The 23,904-nt window shown below is 47.0% G+C and overlaps 2 protein-coding genes across 5 annotated transcripts in view; one reads left to right on the top strand and one right to left on the bottom strand.

Annotated features, from left to right (window-relative positions):
* Positions 1–17: 17 nt before the first annotated feature.
* On the bottom strand, positions 18–6,915 carry LOC306785164 (target of Myb1 membrane trafficking protein). Of its 3 annotated transcripts, none has more exons than XM_079279402.1 (15): positions 6,758–6,915; positions 5,545–5,629; positions 5,109–5,187; positions 4,834–4,983; positions 4,133–4,267; positions 3,903–4,040; positions 3,541–3,669; positions 2,801–2,937; positions 2,658–2,700; positions 2,452–2,566; positions 2,024–2,090; positions 1,483–1,558; positions 1,306–1,365; positions 1,163–1,202; positions 18–1,037 (listed from the first exon to the last, which is right to left on the bottom strand). In XM_079279402.1, the coding sequence occupies exons 1-15, from the start codon at positions 6,828–6,830 to the stop codon at positions 889–891; spliced, it is 1,476 nt and encodes a 491-aa protein (XP_079135528.1). In that variant the 5' UTR covers positions 6,831–6,915; the 3' UTR covers positions 18–888. The 3 variants fall into 3 exon arrangements, with proteins under 3 accessions (XP_079135528.1, XP_079135526.1, XP_079135527.1); XM_079279400.1 differs by having other exon boundaries at positions 470–1,037; positions 2,452–2,569; XM_079279401.1 differs by having other exon boundaries at positions 476–1,037; positions 2,452–2,569; positions 2,801–2,934.
* A 3,853-nt stretch (positions 6,916–10,768) lies between these two features.
* grk4 (G protein-coupled receptor kinase 4) overlaps positions 10,769–23,904 on the top strand; it is a 32,843-nt gene continuing 19,707 nt past the window's right edge. For both annotated transcript variants that reach the window (XM_079278670.1, XM_079278669.1), the window contains exons 1-2: positions 10,769–11,070; positions 21,913–22,008. In XM_079278670.1, coding sequence (XP_079134796.1) covers positions 11,019–11,070; positions 21,913–22,008 — 148 coding nt within the window. In that variant the 5' untranslated portion in view covers positions 10,769–11,018. The remainder of the gene's footprint in view (positions 11,071–21,912; positions 22,009–23,904) is intronic.

Below are 23,904 nucleotides of genomic sequence, written 5' to 3'. Positions count from 1 at the left end.
TGTACAACAGAAGGGCGAGTTATAGGGTTTCCTCCGGGTGCGTCACAGACTCCTGTACCAGACATCCTTGAGCTTGTGAACAATAACATACTGAAATCAGTGCCTGAGAACACAAACAGCGGACATATTGTTGAGGATGGCTTTTTCAAGGCTCTGATGTTTTGGCTAGCTTCAACGCAAACATGCAGCACACGTCTGAGAAGCTAGTTTCACGTGTTAGTCACCAGATTTACTTTCAAGCAATTGAGACGTCATCAAGGAGACATTTGTGTGAGAAATATAAAATGGTTTGAGATAATTCACAGCGAGCATGAAGCAAGACGGAAGAAGAAGAAGAAGAAGAATCATTTGACCTCGATTTGGTGGAGCAGCGATCTCTCACACAAAGACTGCACTGAGATCAGTTATAAAACAAGCTTCAGGGTGAATTCCCATCATGCAGCTGAGATGAATGACTCAGCACACATCATTGTAAAGAAGAGGACGCAACATGTTTACAGAATAATAACCCGATTTATTCTCATCTACACAAGATCAGCCGTCAAAGGCACATGATGGCGCGATATCAAACATGTATTCAACATTATACTTAACTCTCAACAATAGTTGCATTTTAACATTATAATAATACAATTCAGAAATACAGTCACAGGAAGTTTTTTATACTCACATAAAGATAAAGAGCAGGAATTATCGAAGTTGAGTTGATTCGGTAGTAGGTCTGTAGTGTCAGGTTTATTCTGTGAGTGCGTGCGTGCGTGTGTGCGTGTGTGTGTGTGTGTGTGTGTGTGCTTTCAGAGGAAACCTGACTTAACACAGCATGTGTGTGATTGTGGGCATATTTTAATATGATGGCGTGTGGACGTTGATATTTACATCCAGTCAGACTCAAAGTGAGAAGAGATGGTCTGATCTCTCCTGCTGGTGGTTCGATCGCGGCGGCGGCGGCGGTCTGGAGGCGGAGGGCGGCACGCTTTCAATCGTCCGTCCTCTTTGGTCCGATGCCTTCGCCCGATCCTCCAGAAACTGATCAAACTCTGAAAGGGAGAGTTGTAGGTCGATGTGCGTGGACACACGAACACACAGAAAGTAAACACGAAATATGAAACATTATTTTCAACACTAAACTGGCAGCAATGGACCAGCAGACAGAACAACACACCTGTACTGGACACTCCCTCACTAACTGAAGACTGGTCTGCCTGCACGTCCAAACACAACAAAACAGATTAAAGATGAATCATCCTGCAGTATCTTACACATCACATGAAGAACACGTTTCATAAAGAGAGAAGCTTCTCTGACCAGATCACCAGATAACCATCGGTCAACATCGTTCTGCTGAGAGGTTTTCTCGGCTGGCATCTAAAAGGAACAGTCATGAAAATGAGGTGACACTGTGTTTCAGCTGTATTCAGCGATTATCTCTACACTTTGTATTTCACAGGACATGTTGAGTTTGTCTGATGGTGGCACACTCACCCCTCCTGTGACCTGCAACCTGCTGTCCAGAGCTCCAGCGAGGCCCTCCACAGCTCCTGGGTCCTCATACCGGACACTGGGGAGAGGATGTGATGCAGTGATCCAGTGGAGGCTGTATTCAACTAAATATTCATTTCAACTTTTTGCCCGAGAGTCAAACTTTGAATGTTGCAATTAGGCGACACGCCCACATTACACACTCGGCCATGGGGGCGGTCCAGACCGTTGTTTACTTCTTATTGTTCAAATAACCGTTCTGTTTGTGATGCAGTTTGAAAAATCGAATTGTCAGGCTTTGTGTTCTTTATGTGGCGTCATGTGCTGTCGGCCAGAACTCAACTGTAGATACCTTTCATCAGAGGTTTGGTGGCAAAAGTAACCTCAGGCTCACCGGGCAGCTTGTAATTTCATCTCACTACATTCAGACGTTTTTAATGAAATCATTGAAGCACTTCACGTCTCTGAAACACCAGCGCCAGACACGTGACAGTCCGTGGTGTCGGGATGTGATGAGTCTCTGTCACCAGGCAGCACCGCTCACCTCTTCCTCTGCTCAGCCAGGGAGCTGCCTCTCGTCTGGGCAAACATGTCGAACTCCCCCTCCTCCTCTGCAAGACAGTTTCTTACCCATTCAGTCACAGCTGAATGAAAAAGCCCTCTTCCACTCCGTTACCTCAATTCTTGTCGCAACACTTTTGAATAATAAAACCACAAACATGAATGGAAACAGTGATTTTGTACTCATCGGCTACTTTCAGATGCAATTCTGGATTTTCTCCTTCTTCCTAAGTTGTCATGTTATTGTGAAAGCCCATAAACACTGAACGTCCATGTGATGCCGAGCCACTACATCCTGTTTTCTGCCAGATATATACGGCAAATTACAAAAGCAAAAACTCCAGTTTAAGGCATGTTCTACATATGGATTTGGTATATTTATGAAGCAGAAGTTCTACAATGTGTACTCACTGTGGTCGGCTGGCTGCGGTCGACTGGCGCCGGTGCTGCTGGCTGCTGGTTGGCTGGTTGTTGCGATGACAGCAGGCTGGCTGAGGGTGATGAGGCTCGGGCTTGTGGCAGAGCTCTGCTGGAGTGAGGACGCAACACAGCGGGGTCAACTCGTGTGTGAGCTTGTTCTTACAGCAGAAATGAGGAGGAGCGAGTCGTCTTCTTACCTCTCGACTGTTTGGGATTTGTGCCTTGTTCAGTCTGTCAAACCTAAAACACAATTACAATGCAATGAGCATGAATTTAGCAATGAGAAAGATACATGTTACATATCTTATGATGGGAAACATGAAGCCAGGCTGCGGCACACCTCTCATAGCGGATGAAGGCGTTGTTCAGGTCATCGTTGACCATGAGCAGCTCTTCTATAAACGCTTCATCCAGCAGCTGGGGGATGAGCTCCACCACTCGAGTTTGCATGCTCTTGCACACCGAGTACAGCTGCTGCTTGGACATCGGAGGACAGAGAGATTAATTCATTCTCACCACATGGAGTAAATCAATCATCCATCTTTCACGTTAAATCCAGTCCCAGGCTTATACGATGTTCAAATGTACTTTTGTTGGTGTACCCAATTTTCTTAAACCGGTTCATCTATTTTTACGTCAATCGCTAGTTTACTACATTTCCCAGAATTCTTTGCCAACAACATGATACCTACACTTGCAGAGAGTACATGAAGTACAGAGCAACTGTACCGGCAGCATCAAAAAAACAGCCCGAAGAGAGAAAGAGTAATAAAAGGGAAGAGAAACAAATCAGTATCTCTGCCTCCCCATGTAAGATCAACACAGACACACATGGCATGCTGTTCAATCAATTGACAAATTGTACCAACACAAAAATGTAGCCTGCACAGTTGAATATAAAGTCACATTTAAAGTAATGTACGATCACACTCGAATGAAGCATCAGAACAAAACACACAATCATTTATGGTTCATCTTCTCCCAACTCATTTTGTTTTAAACAGCACTGATGATGGACAAAGACTGACGCACGCACACACGCACGCGCACACACACACACGCACACACACACACACACACCTGTAGCAGCTCTGTGTCATCTTGCTGGCTCTGTCCAGGTATGAGCTCATTCAGCAGCTCTGTCATCACAGAGAGGTTTCCCTTCACCAGCGCCAGCTCACTTCGCAGCTTCTGTTCCTGATTAAGAAACTTAAAAAAAAAATGTAAAGCAGTCAAAGAAGCAACAACACAACGTTTATTCTACAAAGCCAACATCGTGCATAGAAACAGCCTATTGCTCACGTAATACAGTGATATTTTGAAAGGGGAAACGCAGGAAAAGCTCAGGTGGAACTAAAACCGTGAACAATGGCCGTGCTCCAGCTCACAGCCAAAGGTCAGTTCTTCACCTGCTTTATATCGTCAGTGACTGACTGTTGTACCTGTTCTGCGGGGAGGGAGGCTGGTCCCTCACTGGACAGGACTGGAGTGGACGTACTCTGAACACTGGAAGCTGCTTGTGGCTGATGTGTGAAAGCAGCGACGGGGTTCGTCTCAGGGGTCCCGTTTTCTGGGATACTCTGCAAGATGAAAGGAGAAGGTGCGCTGTAGAGATGGATATCTGGAGATGCATTTCTTTTGCTGTGTTGTCTCACTTTGTAGACAGTCTCACCCGATTCGGAGTGTGGATGGGGGACAGAGCATCCAGGTCTGTCATGGGGAACTCCAGACCACGTCTCCTCAGGTCGTCATATACGCACACCACCCCCCCGAGGGAGGGAGAGCTACGAAACGCATCGGCCCACGACTGCGGAGGATATGACGAAACAAATCATGAGAATAACGGATTCCTAAATCAGCGTTCAACAGCCAACTGGCCAAATGTGGGAAAAAACAAGAAGAACCCAAAAGCTACAGAGAAGGATTGCTGCGTCAGCACATACATCTAATATGATCATTCCTCGTCTGTGATTACACAGAACTGGCTTTGACCATGTAGCACACGATTGTACGCGTCTGCAGCCATAACAGAGTCCAACTGAAGCAAACCTCCGAAGCCGTGGGATCAGCACACACAACTGGAATATCTCACAACGGCTGGAATTATTTGCGTGCTTTACTTGTGTTTTATTGGAGTAAATGTAATATCTTTGGGTTTAGCACTAAAAAAAAGAAAACATTAGCAAGACATCGCTTTTGGTAAAATGTGATGGAGATTTATTAATTCATTCATTTTTTTATGGACACGACTAATAAATGATTTCAGACAACAAGGAAGGGAAGTCCTCATTAGTTGCAGCACAGCAGACAGCTGTTGTGATATGTTGCTCTGCAGGAGCAGACACATACCTGTACACACACCTGTACACATACCTGTATGAGGCTGAGCACCCGGTCGTGGAGGGCAGTGGGGGGGTTGTATTTGGGCAGAATGGAACGCACCAACACTCCTTCAATAAACTCCTGCGACGCCACAAGAATGTGGAAGCGATGGCCACAGTTCTTCACACAGGCCTCAAGAACCTGTGTGACAGCGGTAATGAAATCTATGCAAGTCGAAATAACGAAGACTTCAATGTTGAATAAAGCATCGCGACAAAGCCACCAGCCAATCAGGACCAGAGCCCCGATCCCCTGCAGGTACTCACAGTAAGGGCCAACATGATCTCTCTGAAGTTCTTGTTCGCTACGATTATCTTCTTAATAGCTTTGACTGCATCTCTGGGCCTGAGACAAATAAAAACTGATGTTGATGAATGAGAAAATAAGCAAAGAAAGGTAGTTGTGTTCGTGGTTCATGTGAGATTTGACTGTATACGTGTAACACAGGTTGCATTTCAGGATGACAGTGACTTTCGTCTTTTAGCATTAAAGAAACCACTGCAGAGCAAACTGTGCCTTCACTGTCATTCAGTCACAACCAGATCTCCATAGAAATACAACAAGAAACAACTCAATCATGAAGCACGTGGCACTAAACATGAACGGTGGAGCTGCACACGGAGCACTGCGTTAGTCAGAAGGGTCCGTGTGCATCCAACGGGCTCAGCTGGAGGCTTCTTGGTGAAAGCATTACTCGCGTACCCCTCGTCCGTCTCGTTGATGATGTCACAGATCTCCATGTTCAGCCCCCAGTCGTCGGACTGCAGAGCGCCGCTGGTCGCGCGCTCTGTCAACAGAGAGGGAATCACATACATGTCACATATATGTCCCACTGTAACTGTATACAGTGATGCAGTGATGCAGTGATGCTGATATGGGAAGAGAACATGAAGCGATAACCAGGAGACTTTCTTCTGATATCATGACATCTGCAACATAATACTCAAATACTAAAAAGCTCTGATGTGCAGTGAGTGTATCCTCCAGATAATATGGTTTTTATAGCAACTCGTTGTTTATCGCCATAAGCTGATTGAGAAAATGGGTTTTCTGCTTAAACATGCATTTCCCTCCAAACTCTTTAGCAATCAAAGCCCGTTTTCTTTGCACTCCACCCCTCACAGGCTCCTCGTGAGTCTCTAAATCTCCTTCATTCCTCTCCGCTAACACCCCCACACCCCTCACTGCCTTCCTCAGTCGCATTCTGCTCCCCTCCTCGCTCCTTCCCTCGCTCCCTCCACTTCATGTGACTGTCAGCTGCTTTCTGCTGCCACCGGCCTGACGGAGCAGAAGCCTCTCTGACGTGACTGCGTGAGGAAGTGAGCGGATGACGTCAGAGGAAGGAAGGCTTGAGATGGCTGCGTGTCGTTCCGTCACATCTCTAGATTGTCGTGATTACACATCTGTCTCATGCAGCTGTGGGTTTGTTTGCGTCACAAAAAGCAGCAACCTGTTGCCACTGAGGATCCACTGCTGGTTCAAAACAACTTTAAAGTGACACATTCTGCTTGTTGTTGCAGAGCGGAAGTGACACTTGTGCGTAATGGTGTGAACCCGAATCTCGACAAACACATCAGTGATCGAGGAAGTGAGAGGAAACACCAGCGCCTCCTTCATTCCTCAAATGATCCGTCACTCAACTCTCATAAGCCAATCAAACGGAAGATTCGGTGGGCTCGAGTCCCGCCTCCCGCGCGTCATTGGCTCTAAAGACTTCTTTATGTCTCTGTCAAATTTGGAGTTAATTTTTAAACATTTTCGATCAGGAGATCAAACAGCAAAAGTGTAATTAAATGGTCTTACGCCACTTCCCCGTGATGCGGTTGTGAAACGCTGGAACATGTGATTGATTCGGTAAATGAAATGATGAATCCAGCGGTGAACTACTCCGAGTTTCAAAAGCATCGCGACTTACCGATTCTCTGACCGACGGGCGTTGAAAAGGGGTTTCCTATGAGAAACTCCATCTTCTCGCCGAGTGAAAACATGTTGGAGAATGACCAGCGGCCCCTCTCAACTATGTAGAAGTAAACTGGCAGCTCCTGAGCTCTAAACTGCGGTGTTTCCGTTTGCTTTGCGCGTCCTCAGCTGCTTCAGAGGCGCACGGGCTCTGAGTCACGTGCGAGCTCCCACAGAGCCAGGAAACAGCAGACATCAACAGACGCGTGAGTGGAGCTCTTTCACGTCTCGAGTCCTCACGCGTTCAGCTCAGAGCAAGGTAGTCCTGCACCATGACACTCATAACCTTTTCTAAAAGCATTAATACCACAGCTCCGTTGTCAGTACATGTACACCTTGTAAAAGCTAAGTGAAGGTATTATTACCTGCAGAATATAGCCTCCGCAGGGATTCCCAAAGTGTGGTGCGCGCGAGCTGCCTCTAGGCCGAAGGGATCAAAAGTAAAAGTTCTCAATTTGCAGACAGACTTTGAATGCAGAATGTTATATTTCTATATCATGTATATAGGCCTATAATTGGTAGTCAATAAGTATAATGTATTTTAACAAATTAAAAGGAGCAAAACACTTCATTAAAAGTAAAAGTCGTGCATTCACAGTCTGCGCTGTAATCTCCCTGTATGCCTGTATAGACGACTGTTGGGTAGTTTAATCTCAAACAATGAAGTTATCAGTTTTATAATAGAAAGTCTTGATCTGAAACTGTTGGATAAATGTAGTTCATTCAAAAATACAATATGTCCCTCTTAAGTAGCGGCAAAAAGTATCATAAATTGAAAATGCCAAATTAAAATATCCTAAATTGTACTAAAGTGCAGTACTTAAGTAAATGTACTTCGTTACACTGCACTTCTGCAACCATTCTGTTTCAGATCCACTTCTCGTCCTAAATGCAAGTTTAAATGAAACAAATTAGGGCGAACTACCAACTGCCGTCTATTTCTGTCATCCTCATCTCAAACTGTACGGGATTGAGAGGAACACGTGATGCAGAAACATGGCGTCTGATTGATATTCAGTATGGCCTCACAGCTCTTCTGAAACCCTGAGGGAGGCCATGCTCACAGCTCATTGCAGCTTCCTTGTTAAATGAGATTCATGGTTTCATTGTAACCACGTTTCCCTCTCACCTGCAGTGTGTACACAGTCTGACTTAACAACAGAATCTCAATAGTTTGACCTGCTGCTGTACAGCTGGCATCACATCGTGAGATTATTTTTGTACAAACACAAAATGAATATTCATGAATATCTTTGGTACAACATTCACTCGTCATCTTGGCTCAGCCTGTTGTGTGCAGTGACCAGTGAGAGGATGAATGCAGAAGTAGAGGTTGAATGAATGAAATGCATTTGAGCGTTTACTGCCTTACCTTTGTTCAAATTACACAACCAAAATCCAAGACCAACAGTTATTTGTAGGCCTGAAATTCTGGCATATTTATAGGTCAGCAGCACCATCTAGAGGACGACTCTCTACGTTTGAAATGTCTTTCATGCTTTTGGAGAAAGTCCACTGTTCATATTTTCTATGGGGGTTTGCAAAAACAGTCCTGTTTGTGTCAGTGGAGAACAGGACTCTGTACGATGGTTCAAACAAACTGAGAAGTGAAAGAGACAAAGATCCTTCTGAGCAACAGTTGAAAAAGAACTCATCAGTCATTGGTCAAAGACGCTGGAAGCTCAGCATCAACATGTGTTCAGGAACAGGTTCCTGTTCCAGTGGCAAGTGTACAACAATGCAGCATATAACGAGCTGGAATATTAACAGGTGTGTTTATTTGGCAACGCTCTTCTTAAAGCTCATCACAATAGAAATATAAGGATAGTGTCGGGTTATCACTGGTGGAATATCAGCTGAACAACAGTTTAAACCTCGTTAATGTAACCGCTGAGGGCACATAGAACAACGGCTAAATATTTAGAGCCCAAATGCACAGTTGTGGTTAAATAATGATTTAATGTCACAAATGCTTTTCTGGACTGGAAAACAACTTCAAAGTTTCAGCGTATTCTCCCGTCGCGTAAAACTAAGAGGAAATCGACTGAACCCAAACTATTTCAAATGTAAATCATACATTTGGTGTCTGATACTCTTTTTGTCTCTGTGAGAAAAGTCATGATTGAAGGAGAGAAGACAACTGGCGCGCTGCATGTAATGGCCTGTAGTCGTGCATTATCACCACTAGGTGGCAGCATTGAATGTGATGGGCCAGTAGATCGGTTTCATGTTGTTCCAGACGAGCAACCATGTACCGCAGACTATGGACCGCAGTGCATTACTAGGTTAGGATTTTATTGTCACATACACATATACACATAAACGAAATTTGACTTCTGCATTTGACCCATCCCTGGATACAGGGAGCAGTGGGCTGCCAATGATGGGCGCCCGGGGAGCCGGGGTTCAGTGTCTTGCTCGGGGACACTTCGACACGTGACACGTCCCAGCCGAGGATCGAACCGTTGACCCTGCGGATACCAGACAACCCGACTAACATGGTGAAATAAGAGTCAGTTCATCGACTGCACAGACGGTCTCTTTCTGAAATGGGAGGCGTATTGTTAGAGCGGCAGCATCCACTTGTTGCACTCACAAGTTGTTCTGATGAGAAAATACCTTAAATTTAAACGATGAAAGAATCAAAGCTCTTCAGTATGACACAGTACTGCATCAGAGTTAGCCCTCTGCAAACATGGCCTCATGGCTTTAAATTGAATTGCTGACCTGAGGTCGGGCTCCTTGCCCATCCCATGTAATACTCACTATTATGTTGTATCTGTCCCGTGCAGCTTCCTGTTCCTCTGGGAACTGATAACGGTGATCATGTCGTTGGTAGGAGAGTAAACTACGACTTTAGTTTCATTCTTCCTGCTTTATAAACATGTATTACACAGCTTTGTAGAACACTCGGTTCTACGGTCTGCTGCTCTGTTTTTTTTATCAATAAAATAATTCTTAAACCAATATTTTGTGTCAAATTATTGATCTCTTTAGAGACTAATGTAGGCTACAGCGACCGGATCATTCTTGCAAAATGAACCCAGTCAGGTCGATTGAAAACAAACATTATTTCATGTCCATCGGTTCAACATGTTTTGAGTGTTCCAGTAACTTGACACTGTCTGTGTTGAGAGAATCAGTGAGGAAGTGAAGATGAAAGCCTGTGACCTTCGACCTGTGAGTTTCTCCTCAGGCCTCCCTGTGATGTGTTTATGACCGTAGTAAAAAGGAAAAGTGAAACAGCTAATGAGGCCTGTTGTGTATTCTCAATGATCCCATTTATGGATCTCTAGATAGTTTCAAGAACAGTTTCATTGATTACTTTACAACTCCCACATTGTCCTTCTAAAGGCAAACGACTTCTCTCCTCTCTGTCTGCAGACACACAACTCTCCTCCGAGCATCAGACGAGAAAGCCCAGAGGCTGGTCACACTGTGTGCTTGTGAGGAGGAGGAAACCGGTGCGTTATCTCTGATCTCCAGGCTGTACGACCCGGCATCGTGCAACAACCTTAAAACCCTCACACCATTGTTCTCTGTGGCCAAAGGCCTGCATGTTGCACAGCATTACATTAGCCAGCAGCAAATAGCAGGAAATCACGGGAAGGAAAAGTTTACTTTTTAGTATTTTCATTCATGTTTGGATTAAAAAGCCATTCAATAATGATTATTTAAAGGAAACATCTTTTTTTTTTCTTGGTAGGCTCTCGCTCCTGTGGTTGAGAAGGAAACTTAGACAACCGCACACATAAAGCACGTTTTAATCCAAAGCTGCCACACAATACATGTCACAACCATCCATAGTTTCAGGAGATTTAAGCTGAGGAATTAGCATGCATGTACGTGCACTTGTGTGTGAATGTGTGTGCGGTTGCACTGGTTGTAAATTGATCCCTCCTACTCTCGCTGGCTAGGAGGGGCGAGGAGGAAGAGGAGGAAGAGGGAACCGAAGCAGGAAGGAAGGCAGGCTGTGAATGCTAACAAGCACCGTCGGAATCATAGCGCTCCATCGGTAGGGTTTCATCAAAAATTAAAAAATCCGTCTTGCCATGGAGAGGAACGACGACCACTATTAAACACCTACTATGCGCCAGTGCCGCGTTCGCCCTGTGCGCGTGCAGCAGCCTCACCGTCGTCGGCACGTTTGATCAGAAAAACCGTCTTTTTCCGCTGAGTGAAATGTATCGCGACTGCTCCGGCTTCACATTCTGACAATGGAGATTGAAAATATCGTGGCCAACACGGTTCTCCTGAAGGCAAGAGAAGGTAAGCGCAGCAGAATAACAACACGAAGAAATGAAAATGTGTTTTCTGTGTCTTCTTTGGGTCCACGACATGGACACGGACGAGCCCGAGCTGTCGGCTGCCCTGCTCGGCTGCTTTCCTCTGTCTGTCATCCCTGCGCAGCGCATTTCGTCTCTGGGCAGACACCGAACATATTCCGCTGAAAATCAGCTGTTTGTACACCAACAACGCGCATGTATTTGCCGCGCAGGTTAACGCGAGGCCCAGCGGGCTGCAGATGAACAGCGCAGGGAGTGTTTGCAGCATCGCGTTACAGGCGGTCGAGCACATTTTTCCACACGAGCGCCGGTGGTTTTGTGGATATTTACGATGACATAACGGATATTTACCGGTGTTCACGTTACATGTTATTGTAATTGTTGACCCCGAAAATAAAGCTGCGCAGCGGGGCTCGGTGCTCCCGCAACGAGCCGCTGTCCGAGCTGTCATTGTAGGTTTCAATACGTGTGTTTGAAAAAAAAGCCCAATTATAAATGTACCGTGAACGTGCGGGCTTACTTGACGCAGAAAGATGCCACTGCATTGCCGTTTCGGCTGTTGAAAGGGACCTAGTGGGAGGGGGGATACTGTTCTAGTGGAGGGTTGAGAGGCGAGGGGGGAGACCGGGAGAAGGCCCGGTATCCCCCCCCCCCCCCCCGGGTGTGCACGCTGCTCAGCGGGCCGGTGATCCCGCAGCAGCTCACCTGGAGGCGGAAGAGCAGAGAGGCAGTGAGTGGGCGCAGGGTGGGTGTACAGCACGGTATCAGCTGGGGGGGGGGGGGGGGGGGGTTAAATGTGTTATTACGAGTCCACTTTTGGGTTTTTTTTATTCTTCTTTTTTCTTCCCCCTCTTGCTGTCTGATTGGACGCCAGCATCCGGCTCCATGGCCTCCAGAGGGTGTTGTCAACTTTGACGCGTTGTGTTCGCTCACAGTGCGGCTGCAGGCTCAGTTCAGCCTGCGTGTGAGGCCTTCCCCTGCTTATGGTTTGCATTGTAATCGGACTGCGTTTCAGTTCAAGACTAAACGCCAACACTGCTGTGAAATGGATCGTTCACAGCGGCAGTGAATCCATTTCATAGCGGCAGCTGCTTCCTTACGAGGCTCCGGGCTTTTCCTTTACCTGCCGTTAAACGGTGCTTGGCGTCGTCACGAGTGTTTACTCGTGACGGCGCGCCGGTCGGATCTACAGCCTCGGTCCCTGTCGGTGTCCTCGGCCAGAGGCTCCGGAGGGCCTCAGTGATGAGGACAGGTCGGAGCAGAGAGAAGGAGCATGGTGTACGTCTCCACACGGGCCCAACTTCACCATCAGTTGGCTTCAGTGGTGAGATGTGTGCAGAAACATTTGGTGATCAGTTGACATGACATTTATTGGGGTTTTTCAGTCATCATTTGAGTCGTTTATCACGTTAACATACCAACCATTCATTTATCATCATGACTTGTGATGTGTTATTATTGTGACATAACAGATTTATCACCAAAGAAAACGCTCAGTACTTTCAGCATTAATGAGGGTTTTGGATGTAGTCGGTGCTCCTCTGCCACGTCAAATATGTTGAATAAGCCGGCGTTTTTTATTTCTCCCTGTTATACCATTGACTCTGTTAATTAGCACTCGCTAATGGCTCCCAATTGATCCTTTTACGGTGCACAGGAGACTAATTTGACTTTAATTAGGCTTTCCAGAGGTGGGTGTTTGCAGCTGTCAAAGTATTTCAGTGTGTCACAGTGACAGTTGTCATCACTGGCAGTGTCCCGAGCTGCGGTGCGAACCCCACCTTTTCTTTTTTATACGCACAAATCCAGACAGGAAGCGGCTCCTGTGGGTCAGAGGTCAGCATCGAGAGTCCCTCCTCCAGCCCCTCCATGCTCCACCACATCACGGCGAGCAGTGGAGTCTGTCTACCAGCTGCCTCAGCGGGTCCACTGAGTCAGCAAGCGTTTGCCCTGCTGATGTGTCCTTGAGCATGACATTAAATCAGTTTTCCTGTAACTCTCTGACCTCGTTGTGGAGACAGGAAATGTCAAACAGTTTTCCAGCCACTAATAAATGTGCACGGTGCATAAACAATCATTTTGTTTGCTGATACGCTGAATTAACTCTCGATTATTACGGCCGCCAAACACGTCTGCCGGAACCTTGTGAGTCTCACCACGAGACGCTCAAAAGTTTAGACTTTTTTAAAGTCAGCTTTCACACCTGTTGATGTGAAACTGGGTGGGCAGGGGGAGACGTGTTATGACAGGGTGTGTCCAGTCTGCCACAGTTGAAGTGACACGGTAAGGGAAGTGGTTTGGTGTCGTCGAGACGACGCCTCTCCCGCCTCTGTGAAATGTATACATTCAGTACTCGACGTGGAAAATGAAACCCAACACATTATGCAGTGTCTCAATTCTGTCTTTTGCCTCGAGGGCCCTTCGGACTCGGATGAAAGTCTCGTACGTCAGAGGAAGTTATTGCTAATAATAGCTCCGGTCAGAATACGATACAAAGTTTTAGAAACGGTGTGTGTGAGAACACGAGGATCATTTGAAGCATAGCTGCAGCCCACAGGTCATGTGGATGTAAAACCTCAGCCAAGCAGCAGAGAGTTCATCGCCACACACAGACTCGTGCAGCGTAACATCGTAACAGTATAACATAACAACATTGCCTCCTCAATAATTGAATCGCAGTCTAAATCATTTTCATATCGTCGAGTAGTATTCAGTACGTTCAACATTTACCTGCTTTGACAGCGGATATTGTCTTTTGTCACAGACTGCATTGGCTGATATTGATATGATGAATATGAAAGCTTGTAGGACAGAATGCCGTTAAAAGCACGTGAGATCCTTTAGAAACAGTGTGATCATACTTTGTGCCACAGACTCCACTGTTTACAAAACTTTGCTGCACCTGAGTTGGCGGAGCACCGGATCACAGCGAGCAGATGGCGTGTGAAGTCTGGAGAAAAAGCCATGTTTACTCTTCAGCTGTAAAACGTCAGGCCTCCATTAGAGCTCTTTAACAACCACACCGGAGGGTCTCTTTGATCAACTTCACATTTATATGACATGGGAAACAATTATTGATACAAACTGATACATTTCTTGTACCCGACCATACAGCCGTGTCTCAATAAGGAAGCATTCAAAGCTGTCAATCTGGGGTTCGTCGCCAGAGCTTTTACTGCAGTTCGAGAAGGACTACGTTTCCCAGAGTTCCCTGTGAGAGACAATCTTTTCTTGTTGCATTCAGCTGTGAGTTTTAAATAGAGGTTGGTGCATGGTTGAGCACGACAGAAAGAGATCTTCCAGTTGATAAAAGTTAGTTGCAGCCTGTCGTCAAAACGTGTTGGATGTCTGCAATGCATTCTGGTCTAGAAGAAGAAGAAAGAAAGAAAGAAGAAACATTCCTTTATTATTGAGTGCTTGTCTATTGAGTGTTTGTCATTTAAGTACCGGATTTCTACTCTAAAGTTAGTAAAATAACACAACTGAGGGGCTGACAACTGCTTACGTTTTCTCAAATTAATAAAAATCTGTACTGTCAGCGAAATATACCGCCGTCACTGCCCTTTTGTCCGCTCCAGAGATCCCAGCTTTGGTAGATAATGTGTCTCAGAGGAGCAGCATTTACACGTGTATTACTCTTTAATACAAACTCACATGCAACAGAGACACGGACATATGTTCACCACCGTGTTACGCTTCCACACATGTGTTCATATTCAAATGTAGAGAGGGACATGCAGGGCATTCATCCATCTTCATAAAGATCTTCTTCCGCTTTGTTTCTATTTTCAGTCCTACCGTCTTCATCAAAAGGAAGGAATGTGGCCGGTCCGGTGCTCACATTCCCCGGACAAACAGTAGAAACTAATCCTGCTTATAGAAGTTATTTCCACCGTACAAGTTGGAAGCGCTCTCTTTTCTCTCTCTTTTCTTTCCTCCTTTGCCATAGAACACAACACGTAAGAGGATCTGCCCCGCTCCCTCTCCACCACCCTCCAGATTGTAGGCCAGCAGGTCCTCTCACGCCACTTGTGAGGCTTTTCCTGTGACGTTAGCCGGCGTAGCTTTATTAGTTTAGTGGTCATAGCTGGGCTAACACTTGTTGTCATCACTCTGGGGTGTTTCCTCCAGCTGAGGCTCATAAAGCACGTTGCTTTGTGACTGTCCCTTGATGTGGGACTCATTTTACAGTTATTACACCCACAAATGGGCCGTGCGGGGAGCGAGACGCAGCGAGTTGCGTACGCGCCGTGCCGCATGGCACTAGCGGTGGCTTAGCTTAGCTGGGTGGCTACCGGGAGGTTCATTAGCGCGATCCTTGGCAGGCCGACTGAGCATGAGGAGGCACTTTGTGAACATCATAGGGACGTTGTTCCAGCTGCCTTATTAAACGTTGAATCGCCGTTCTTCCTGTGAGAACCCGGCTGTCGGCAGGATTCTAGCGATGTGTGCGGCCGAGTGTATTTACAAGTTGGTATGGTTAAGATTTAGTTTCTCTAAAAAGAGTTTTTAAAGGTCTGGCAGAGTCTGAAGTCCAGTAGCAAGTGCATTAATTCATAGTCACAATTTTGGTGTCTGCCCTTGGTCGGTCCTTCCTTCAAACAAGACTTGAAGGGGTCGTCTCATCACAGATAATCTTCAAGGTGTAAAACGTTCTGTGTTCCACACCCACGGGCTCAGCGCCGGAGAGGACTGCTGCGTGTGTGTTGCTGCTCTCAGCGAGGCCGTGAAGTTACCCAGCGGGAGACAGCAGCAGATAACATATCGATGATTAACCTTTCCGTCCGCCCGCTCACTCGATCCAGCTCTGTGTCGTCTCGCCGTGCCCCCCCTCCCTCAAGACGCTGTGAAAACAAGGGTCAGTTTTCAAGCACGCCTCGGCTCGATTTTAATGGAACATCTCGAACACGGAGATACGGGGCAGAGGAAGGAGAGGTCTCGCAAAACACCACGGCGTGTGTGTGTGTGTGTGTGTGTGTGTGTGTGTGTGTGTGTGTGTGTGTGTGTGTGTGTGTGTGTGTGTGTGTGTGTGTGTGTGTGTGTGTGTGTGTGTGCGCGCGTGAGAGAGAGAGAGAGAGGGGGAAGTCTGGCCATAAAGAATTATTAAAGGCAAAACAAGAGGAGAAAACTGTTCATATGGGGGAGGGGAGCAAGAAGCTGAAGTAAGAGAGGAGGAAACAAGGGAAGGGGCCATGTGAGCGAGGTGAGCGAGTCTCTCTCAGCTGTGTGTCTTTCAGTGCGAGTATACAGACGGATCAGCTTATGCAAACACTGGGCCGTAGCTTTGAATGGGCAACACAGATACTCGCAGCTCATGTTTTCCTTATCGGGGCGACTCCAGCCAATCATGCACTGTATGGGGAAGCAGCAGGCCATTCGTTCATCACGGCCAGGCTCCATTGTGTGCTCGCAGTACGACGGCCCGAAACTATGCGTGACCCTCTTCTCATTACCGACAATGTAAGTCGTGTTTTTTAGAGAGCGATCCGAACATCCACCGATGTGACTGCTGCGGGGGGGGGAGTATGGGCTGGTACCAAATATTCAGGGTATGATTACATTGGCCAAAAATAACTTGGTAAACATTGTAATCAGTGTTTGTAAAGTTAGAAAAATGCTGTTGGTGCCAAAATGTAGTGGCGTACCGAACAGCATGTTTGGCTTTTTACCTTTGATTTACTTTTCTCTTTCATGCTCAGCGTATTTTATTTAAATTGAAGCTGATCTTTAACCTCCATGCCGTTAGTGTTCAGGTCATTAAAGCTTCTTGCACTCATCTATAAGTCACTGTGTGCGACGCCCTGAAGCGGATTGCGTGACGATGGCCGGTCTGTCGCTGTCACAGACGCGCTGGAGTCTCCGGCCTCGTGGCTGTTTTTCTGTGTGTCGGCATGTGACATGTGTTCATCAGACGGGCGAGCGGCTTCTCCCACATGGCGATGCCAAATGAAGACGGGCTGTGAAAGACGCCTCTGTGAGAAGGCTGGCTGTCGTGTTTAGCTTTTGGACCGTTGGCCAGACAAAAGATATTCACTTTCTTTTCATAAAAGACCGATTTTTTTTTTTATTATTCAGAGAAAAAAATGAGTTTGAGCGATCGAGACCGATACTGGATTTTGAGGTTGATGATAATGACATCGATATTTGAGATAATCTCAGCACTTCGTTTATTACCTCAAACACATATTTGGCATTTCTATCTTGCATGTTCTTGTCACTTATCAGCCAATATATCTGCTGATATAATACATATTTAATGCGCTCTATTATAACGCATCTGTTGGCTGATTTGGGTTTCACCGGTTTCTCTATGAATTCAACATATGGCCAGATTTTAGATGCCGATCAGCCACACAGGATTTCTTCGATCCGGTCTCTTCAGTTTTGTTCACTTTAACTGTTGGATGTGAAATACGTTGTGAGCTTCATTTGAACTGTTTTCTAAAAAAGTGAATGAATCTCAAGTCTGAATTTGTAGAATCTGCAGGAACTGTGAAACGCCCTGAGACAATACTTCCACAGTCTGCCACTTGAGATGAAGGAGAGAGAGAGGCCAGGGGGCGGAGCATATTTGGGATGGAGTTTGACTGTATTTGGGCTGCACTTGCATTAAGAGCATAGTGTGAAAACAGAAGCGACCCGTGAATGTAGCGTTCATGGATGCAGTCATAGCTCTCTCCACACTCAGACATACAAACAAAAGCAGCATGAAAGTATTCTCCGTCTACTGCCTCTCTTTGTGTATTTTCCGTTTCCCAGACTGCCTTAAAAACATTGAACCGGACTTTAAAATGCAAGAAGACTCAAAGTAAACCTTGTTGGTGCATTCATCCCTCCTGTCAGATCAAAGTGCTGCAGAGTGATTTCACAGAAATGTTGTTCCTATAATACAACGTACGCATTCTTTGCAGTGATGCCTTTGGCACTTTGTGTCCCCTTTTAAAAGAAATGACAGACTGTTGCATCGTATTACCGAGGAAGAAGAGCGCTTTGGTTGCCGTAGGCTGTTTTAAATGAGCTGAGTGTCGTGTTCGCTCATCCGTTCATCTGTGGCCAAAGCTGTGTCGCATTCTTTTTAAATGGCCTTTTGCTGTTTAGCTGTTTAGCTGTCAGCAGAGAGTGACGGGAGACACGGGGCGCGGCGGATGATGTGAGGCCAGTCGCTGGTGAACGTGTCTCGATCTTCTCGTCAGAAGTCTCTTCAGGAATGTGCATCCTTGGTTGAGAGGCATGTCACCTGCTTTGACACCCGAGTCTTTCTCAACATGTCCCGACATTTGAATCTCGTCACTGCCGCCCGAGGTCCTGCGAGATGATCTCAGCGCCGCGGGCTGTTGCTCGGCTATGAATGAGCCAAACTGCTCTGGAGTCTGTTTATGGAGGGCCCCGCTCTCTCGGAGGGGAGAACCGAAGTTAAATAAATACGTGCTCCATCCTGTCTGCATTAAGGGCCTGCACACATGGCTTTGACGTCAGAGTGACATTAAACAGGGTGGGGTGGCCCAGCCAACTCCGACTCGGCATGTACACACACACACACACACACACGCGCGCGCGCGCGCGCGCACACACACACACACACACACACACACACACACACACACACACACACACACACACACACACATATATACATATGACCCCACGTTTAGGGGACTTTCTCCCCCTTTTGTCTTTTTTGTTCATGTATAAAAGCGTCATCACTTTCATCCTATTACAGGCACTACTAATCTCAACACTTATGCTGCGTTCACACCGGTCGCGTTGATTTTTTGACGCGCGTCGAGATTACATACAAAGTCTATGCACAGACGCGATGAGACTGGCGTGCCGCGATTTTGCGATGGCGCGGCGCGTTGGACGCGTTATTGCAGTGCGGTGGACGCGTTGGACGCCGCAAAATCGCCAACGCGCGAGTTGAAATTTTTCAACTTCAGCGACATAATCGCGTGACGCTGTGGCGCGATAGCCTATCAGCGTTGAGTTGCTCCCCCTGTCATCACTGGCTTCCTGCCGTTGTTGAATCAGGAAATAAATCCTGTAGCCGTCTGTGTTCACCCAGAGCTCTACGATACCTCATATCAACAGAGACCGGACCAAACTATGTGTATACATGTGTGTGTGTAAACCATACGGTACAAACAATGAATAGACGCTGCCGTATTTACGTCTACGTGACGTTATTGAGTGCTGGTGGAGCTGCTACGATGTTAGCATAGCCTAGCACCGATCCATCAGAGCTCCATTGAGAAGACCAGTAACCTACAAATCGGCGGCATCATTACGTAGTTATTTCGGAGTCCCTTTTTGTCGGAGAAGACAAGTACAAATCGGCATCATTATGTAGTTATTTCGGAGTCCCTTTTTGTCGGAGAAGACAAGTACAAATCGGCATCATTATGTAGTTATTTCGGAGTCCCTTTTTGTCGGAGAAGACAAGTACAAATCAGCATCATTATGTAGTTATTTCGGAGTCCCTTTTTGTCGGTTTATTGCCGTTGAATCACAGCCAAATCAGTTTATTTTGTGTTCCTACAGCTGTAGTAAACAGCGACCGGTGGCTTGCTAGACACAGTGAATACAGCTCGATACAATCCACGGAGCTCCTCTGAACAATATTATGAACCAGACATGACGGCGTTTGGCATTCCGACGTTTGAGGGACTTCCACAACACGTACAGAGCAGAAATTGTCCTTATTCCTCCGGTTGACGGCGGAAAACAATGGCGGCCAGATCGAGGCTTCCAGGACGATAAACCACGCCCCCTCTCCGGCGCTTCGAGATTTTGCGGCGTCTGGTGTGAACACGACCGGCGGCGCGTTGGACGCTTTTTTGCAGTGCGTTGGACGCTTTTTTGCAGTGCGTCAAAAAATCAACGCGACCGGTGTGAACGCAGCATTACACTTCCCTCTAACATCATCCTCTGATGGGGAAGAAGTCAATCTGTGACAGTTTGCTGCTTTCTGTTGAGCTGCTTTGACTGCAATCATCAATCATCGTGTATGTGTGGAGCAAGTGTGTGCAACTGGCTATCACCAGACGGTGCCCTGCAGCCCCACAACCGGTCTTTCAACTAAGACCTGAGACGAGTGGCATCTTATGAACTCTGTCAGCAAACCGTCTACGAGGAGCTCGTCTCTTAACGCTCCCGTCGGGCTGTTCATGGCGTGACAAAGTCACTTTTTTGAGTGTGTGCTACCACCGCTTGTCCAAATAAATCATGGCAGCCCTGAGTGCTCATATCTGGCTTTATAGTATGTTTCCAGTTGTTACTGTTCACTGTGAACATAGGACAAGACTAACAAGTGTGAGTGAGTCTGGAGCAATGGGGGTGTTTTTGTAAGAGCATGACCACTGTGCAAGCTTGTGTGTGTGTGTGTGTGTGTGTGTGTTGGGAAGGTGAAGGTGTTTGGCCACAGTGACCCCCTCCAAAGCCACTCCCCCAAAATGATGATTGAGAACGATAACAAAGAACGTGACTCGTGTGAGGACTCACACAGGCAGGCAGTGTTACACCTGAGCCAGAATAAATGATTGGCTCATTGCAGTCCTGCAACGGCCACAGACGAGTGATGTTTGTCTCTTTCTGGCGTCGCCTTCGATTCATCATTTGCTGTCAGGATGTAATGAGAACAAAAAATATCATATGTTTTTAAAGAAGATTGCCAACCCTGTCTTTAATCTCCCTCACTAATGTTCTACCATCTATAACCCCCCCCCCCCCCTCATCTGAACCACCGTACTGCCTGTTTATTGATAGAAACCAGGAAGACGCCTTGTGTTGTTTCTTTAAATGTGTCCAGTGGACGAGCAGCATTGAAAACAGTCGAGCACTAAAATGTCTCCGTCGTGTTTACTGCACGTTTCATTGGCTGCTTCCTAACGGGATATAAAGTTGAGAAAGCTTTATTGGTGTGAATGTGGACGGTTCATCACTGCTGAGGCTGAGTCACAAGACGAGTTATTTATTCTTTGATTTGACAGTCTGTAACTTAAATGATAACTTTATACTGCGCTGCACCATCTTGAAAACTTAAACGTGTACATAATTCCTCAAAGTGAAGCATTAAAAAAGTTTAGTTTTTATATCGGACAGAAATAAAATGTGCTCTTGGTGTGTCCTCGCCTGTTACCGATGGAGCAACACGTTAGATGAAAGTGATGGAAAAGGATAGAACTGATTAAACTGACCGTCAGTCGTTTCATCTGACCCGGAGGAGTCAGCAACAAACATGATGACGATCGGTTTCGATCACGGACGCTCTCTCACACGTCGATCCCACTGTCCAAGCTTTCCTCTTGACACACACACACACACACACACACACACACACCCCTGATGGTGTTGCAATGAGCATTTCAGTAAAATATACATACAGAGTGACCTCGGGTCTTTTGAAGAGCGCTGTTTTACTAGGAGGTCATTCACCCCTCGTGTTAAGGGTCATCTCATCTACGGAGAGGAATCTCCAACGTGTGTGTGTGTGTGTGTGTGTGTGTGTGTGTGTGTGTGTGTGTGTGTGTGTGCGCGCGCCCCATGGTCTTTAGAGCTGTCAACATTCTTCACCACATGCTCCGTCATGGTGCATAGAGGCGACTGGTGAGATGAACCAGCTGTCTCTGCCTCTGGTCGCTGCAAGGTCAACATGCTCTCACACACACACACACACACACACACACACACACACACACACTCGGCTGGATGTACTCTTGTTCTTGTGTTGACGATGCAGACCATTGGCTGTGGGTAACGGCTCCAAGTGTAATGTTGAAACAGTGACTTGATTGATGGGCTGATTGAAATGTGTCTCTGTGTCTCTCAGGTGGAGGAGGGAAGAGGAACGGTCGCAGTAAGAAATGGAAGGAGATGCTGAAACTCCCACACATCAGCCAGTGTGAGGAGCTACGCCGCTCTCTCGGTAAGAAACCCAGAGTGTGTGTGTGGGTGTGTGTGTGTGTGTGTGGGGGGGGGAGGCAGGAAGATAACGTGCCACGCTGTGTCGTTGGGGTGGGTCTGACTGCGGGAGGAAGTTCAGATTGGACTTCCTTCCTGTTTCTACCCGTCTCCACCCGCACTTACAGGCAGGGGACAGGAAGCATGTTTGTGTTCTTGTCTAACTCGGGGAATCCTGAGCCGTATCTTCATCTCAAAGTCTCTGCGGACCTTACGTGCGTGTCCCACCGCCTGTCTGCTCACACGGCAAATCAAAACGTCTTCCTTCCTGTTCTCCACATCCAGGTTTGACTTGAAAGTAGGGCCCGGATCCTGTCTTTGTGGCCCAGACAAGTGCACTGCTCCTGGGCTACATTACCCGCCCCCCCCGGGCCTCTGAATGCCACAGCACTGGAGGAGTGTGGGTGTGTGTAGGTGCCTGTGTGTGTGTGTGTGTGTAGGTGCCTGTGTGTGTGTGTGTAGGTGCCTGTGTGTGTAGGTGCCTGTGTGTGTAATAGTGCGTCACTGCTATCTCTGCCAGAGATTGCAGCGCTACCCTCCCCCACATACTCTCCCTCCCTCTTTTCTGTCTCCATGCCTCCCCCTCCCACTATCTGCATCTCTCCCTCCCTCCCTCTTTCCACCACTTCAGAGGAACATGAGAGTGGCAGAACAGGAGAGTTATGGAGAGGCTGAGTGAAAAACGGAAACAAAGAGAGGCGTTTACCAGGGGAGGACAGATCTCCTCAGGACAGGAGCGAGTGAGAGAAACGACGCGAGGAAAGAAGGGAGGCAGAGTGAGAGAGACGGCCATATCGCTCACTCGCCGGCCATTGTGTTCCTCATTCTGTCTCCATATCACCAATCATAACTCGCAGATCTAATTATCATAAACTTGAATGCGTCTGTATTCAGCCGGGATAAATTACCTGCCGAAAAAACAGCAGCACATAAATGTCACCGTAAGTGTGAAGACGCATTGTGCTCGTCAGATCGTGCATATTTATTGCCTTTCGGATTATAACTTTGCAGAGGATTCTAAAATGGGCTATATGTGCCCGTGTGTATTGTGTGTGTGTGTGTGTGTGTGTGTGCGCGCATACGCAGCAGCTGTTGAGGGTTATATACGTCACTATTACATAGATAGCTATTGCGTAATACCCCTATCACACCGAGCGCGGGATCAAAATAATCCCTTTTGCCTACTTGAACACACAGACATGTAGGCATGTGCGTGTTCTCTCACACACACACACACACACACACACGCCCGCCCATGTGCAGAGACGCTCACTCATCCCCACACACAGTGTCGGCCCGGCGGATGGAAGGCGAGTGAAGCGACTGATAGCCGTGTCTTTGTTGTGTCTTGATACTGTCAGGCATTTGACCTCAGCCTTGACGAGTGCGCAGTATTCTAGGGAGCCTAGATTACGTTTTGTGGGCTGCAGCCACTTTGTCTGCCGGCTTTAGGCCCCTCCCTCTCCTCTCCTTCTATCTCTCCTTCCCTTTCTCTCGCTCTTCTGGCCAACGCATACAGAACACCTGCACCGTTTCATCTCCGCCACGCCGGCCTCAGACGCAGGCACACACCCGGTGCACACGCGAGTACACATCCGGCCATCAGTGTCTCACTCACTCACTCACTCACGGCCTAAATTGGAGTTTTAATTAAGTTGTAATTGCAGCTTCGTTGCTCGGCTCAGACAGTAGTTCAAGCTTTTACAACTCTTCATTATTTTCAGTCTTTTCATTTTCCTGTCATGTTTCGTTCTCTCTCTCATCTTACCTTCACAGTTGTTCTCTCAGCCAAAGAGGACATTCTTCATCGGTGGAAGGCCGTCTTACGTTCTTACATTCAAATGATTTAGAGCCTGGAATC

Source organism: Melanostigma gelatinosum, assembly GCF_949748355.1.
Source record: "Melanostigma gelatinosum genome assembly, chromosome: 11".
Lineage (NCBI taxonomy): Eukaryota > Metazoa > Chordata > Actinopteri > Perciformes > Zoarcidae > Melanostigma > Melanostigma gelatinosum.
This window is presented reverse-complemented; position numbering and strand designations above follow the sequence as displayed.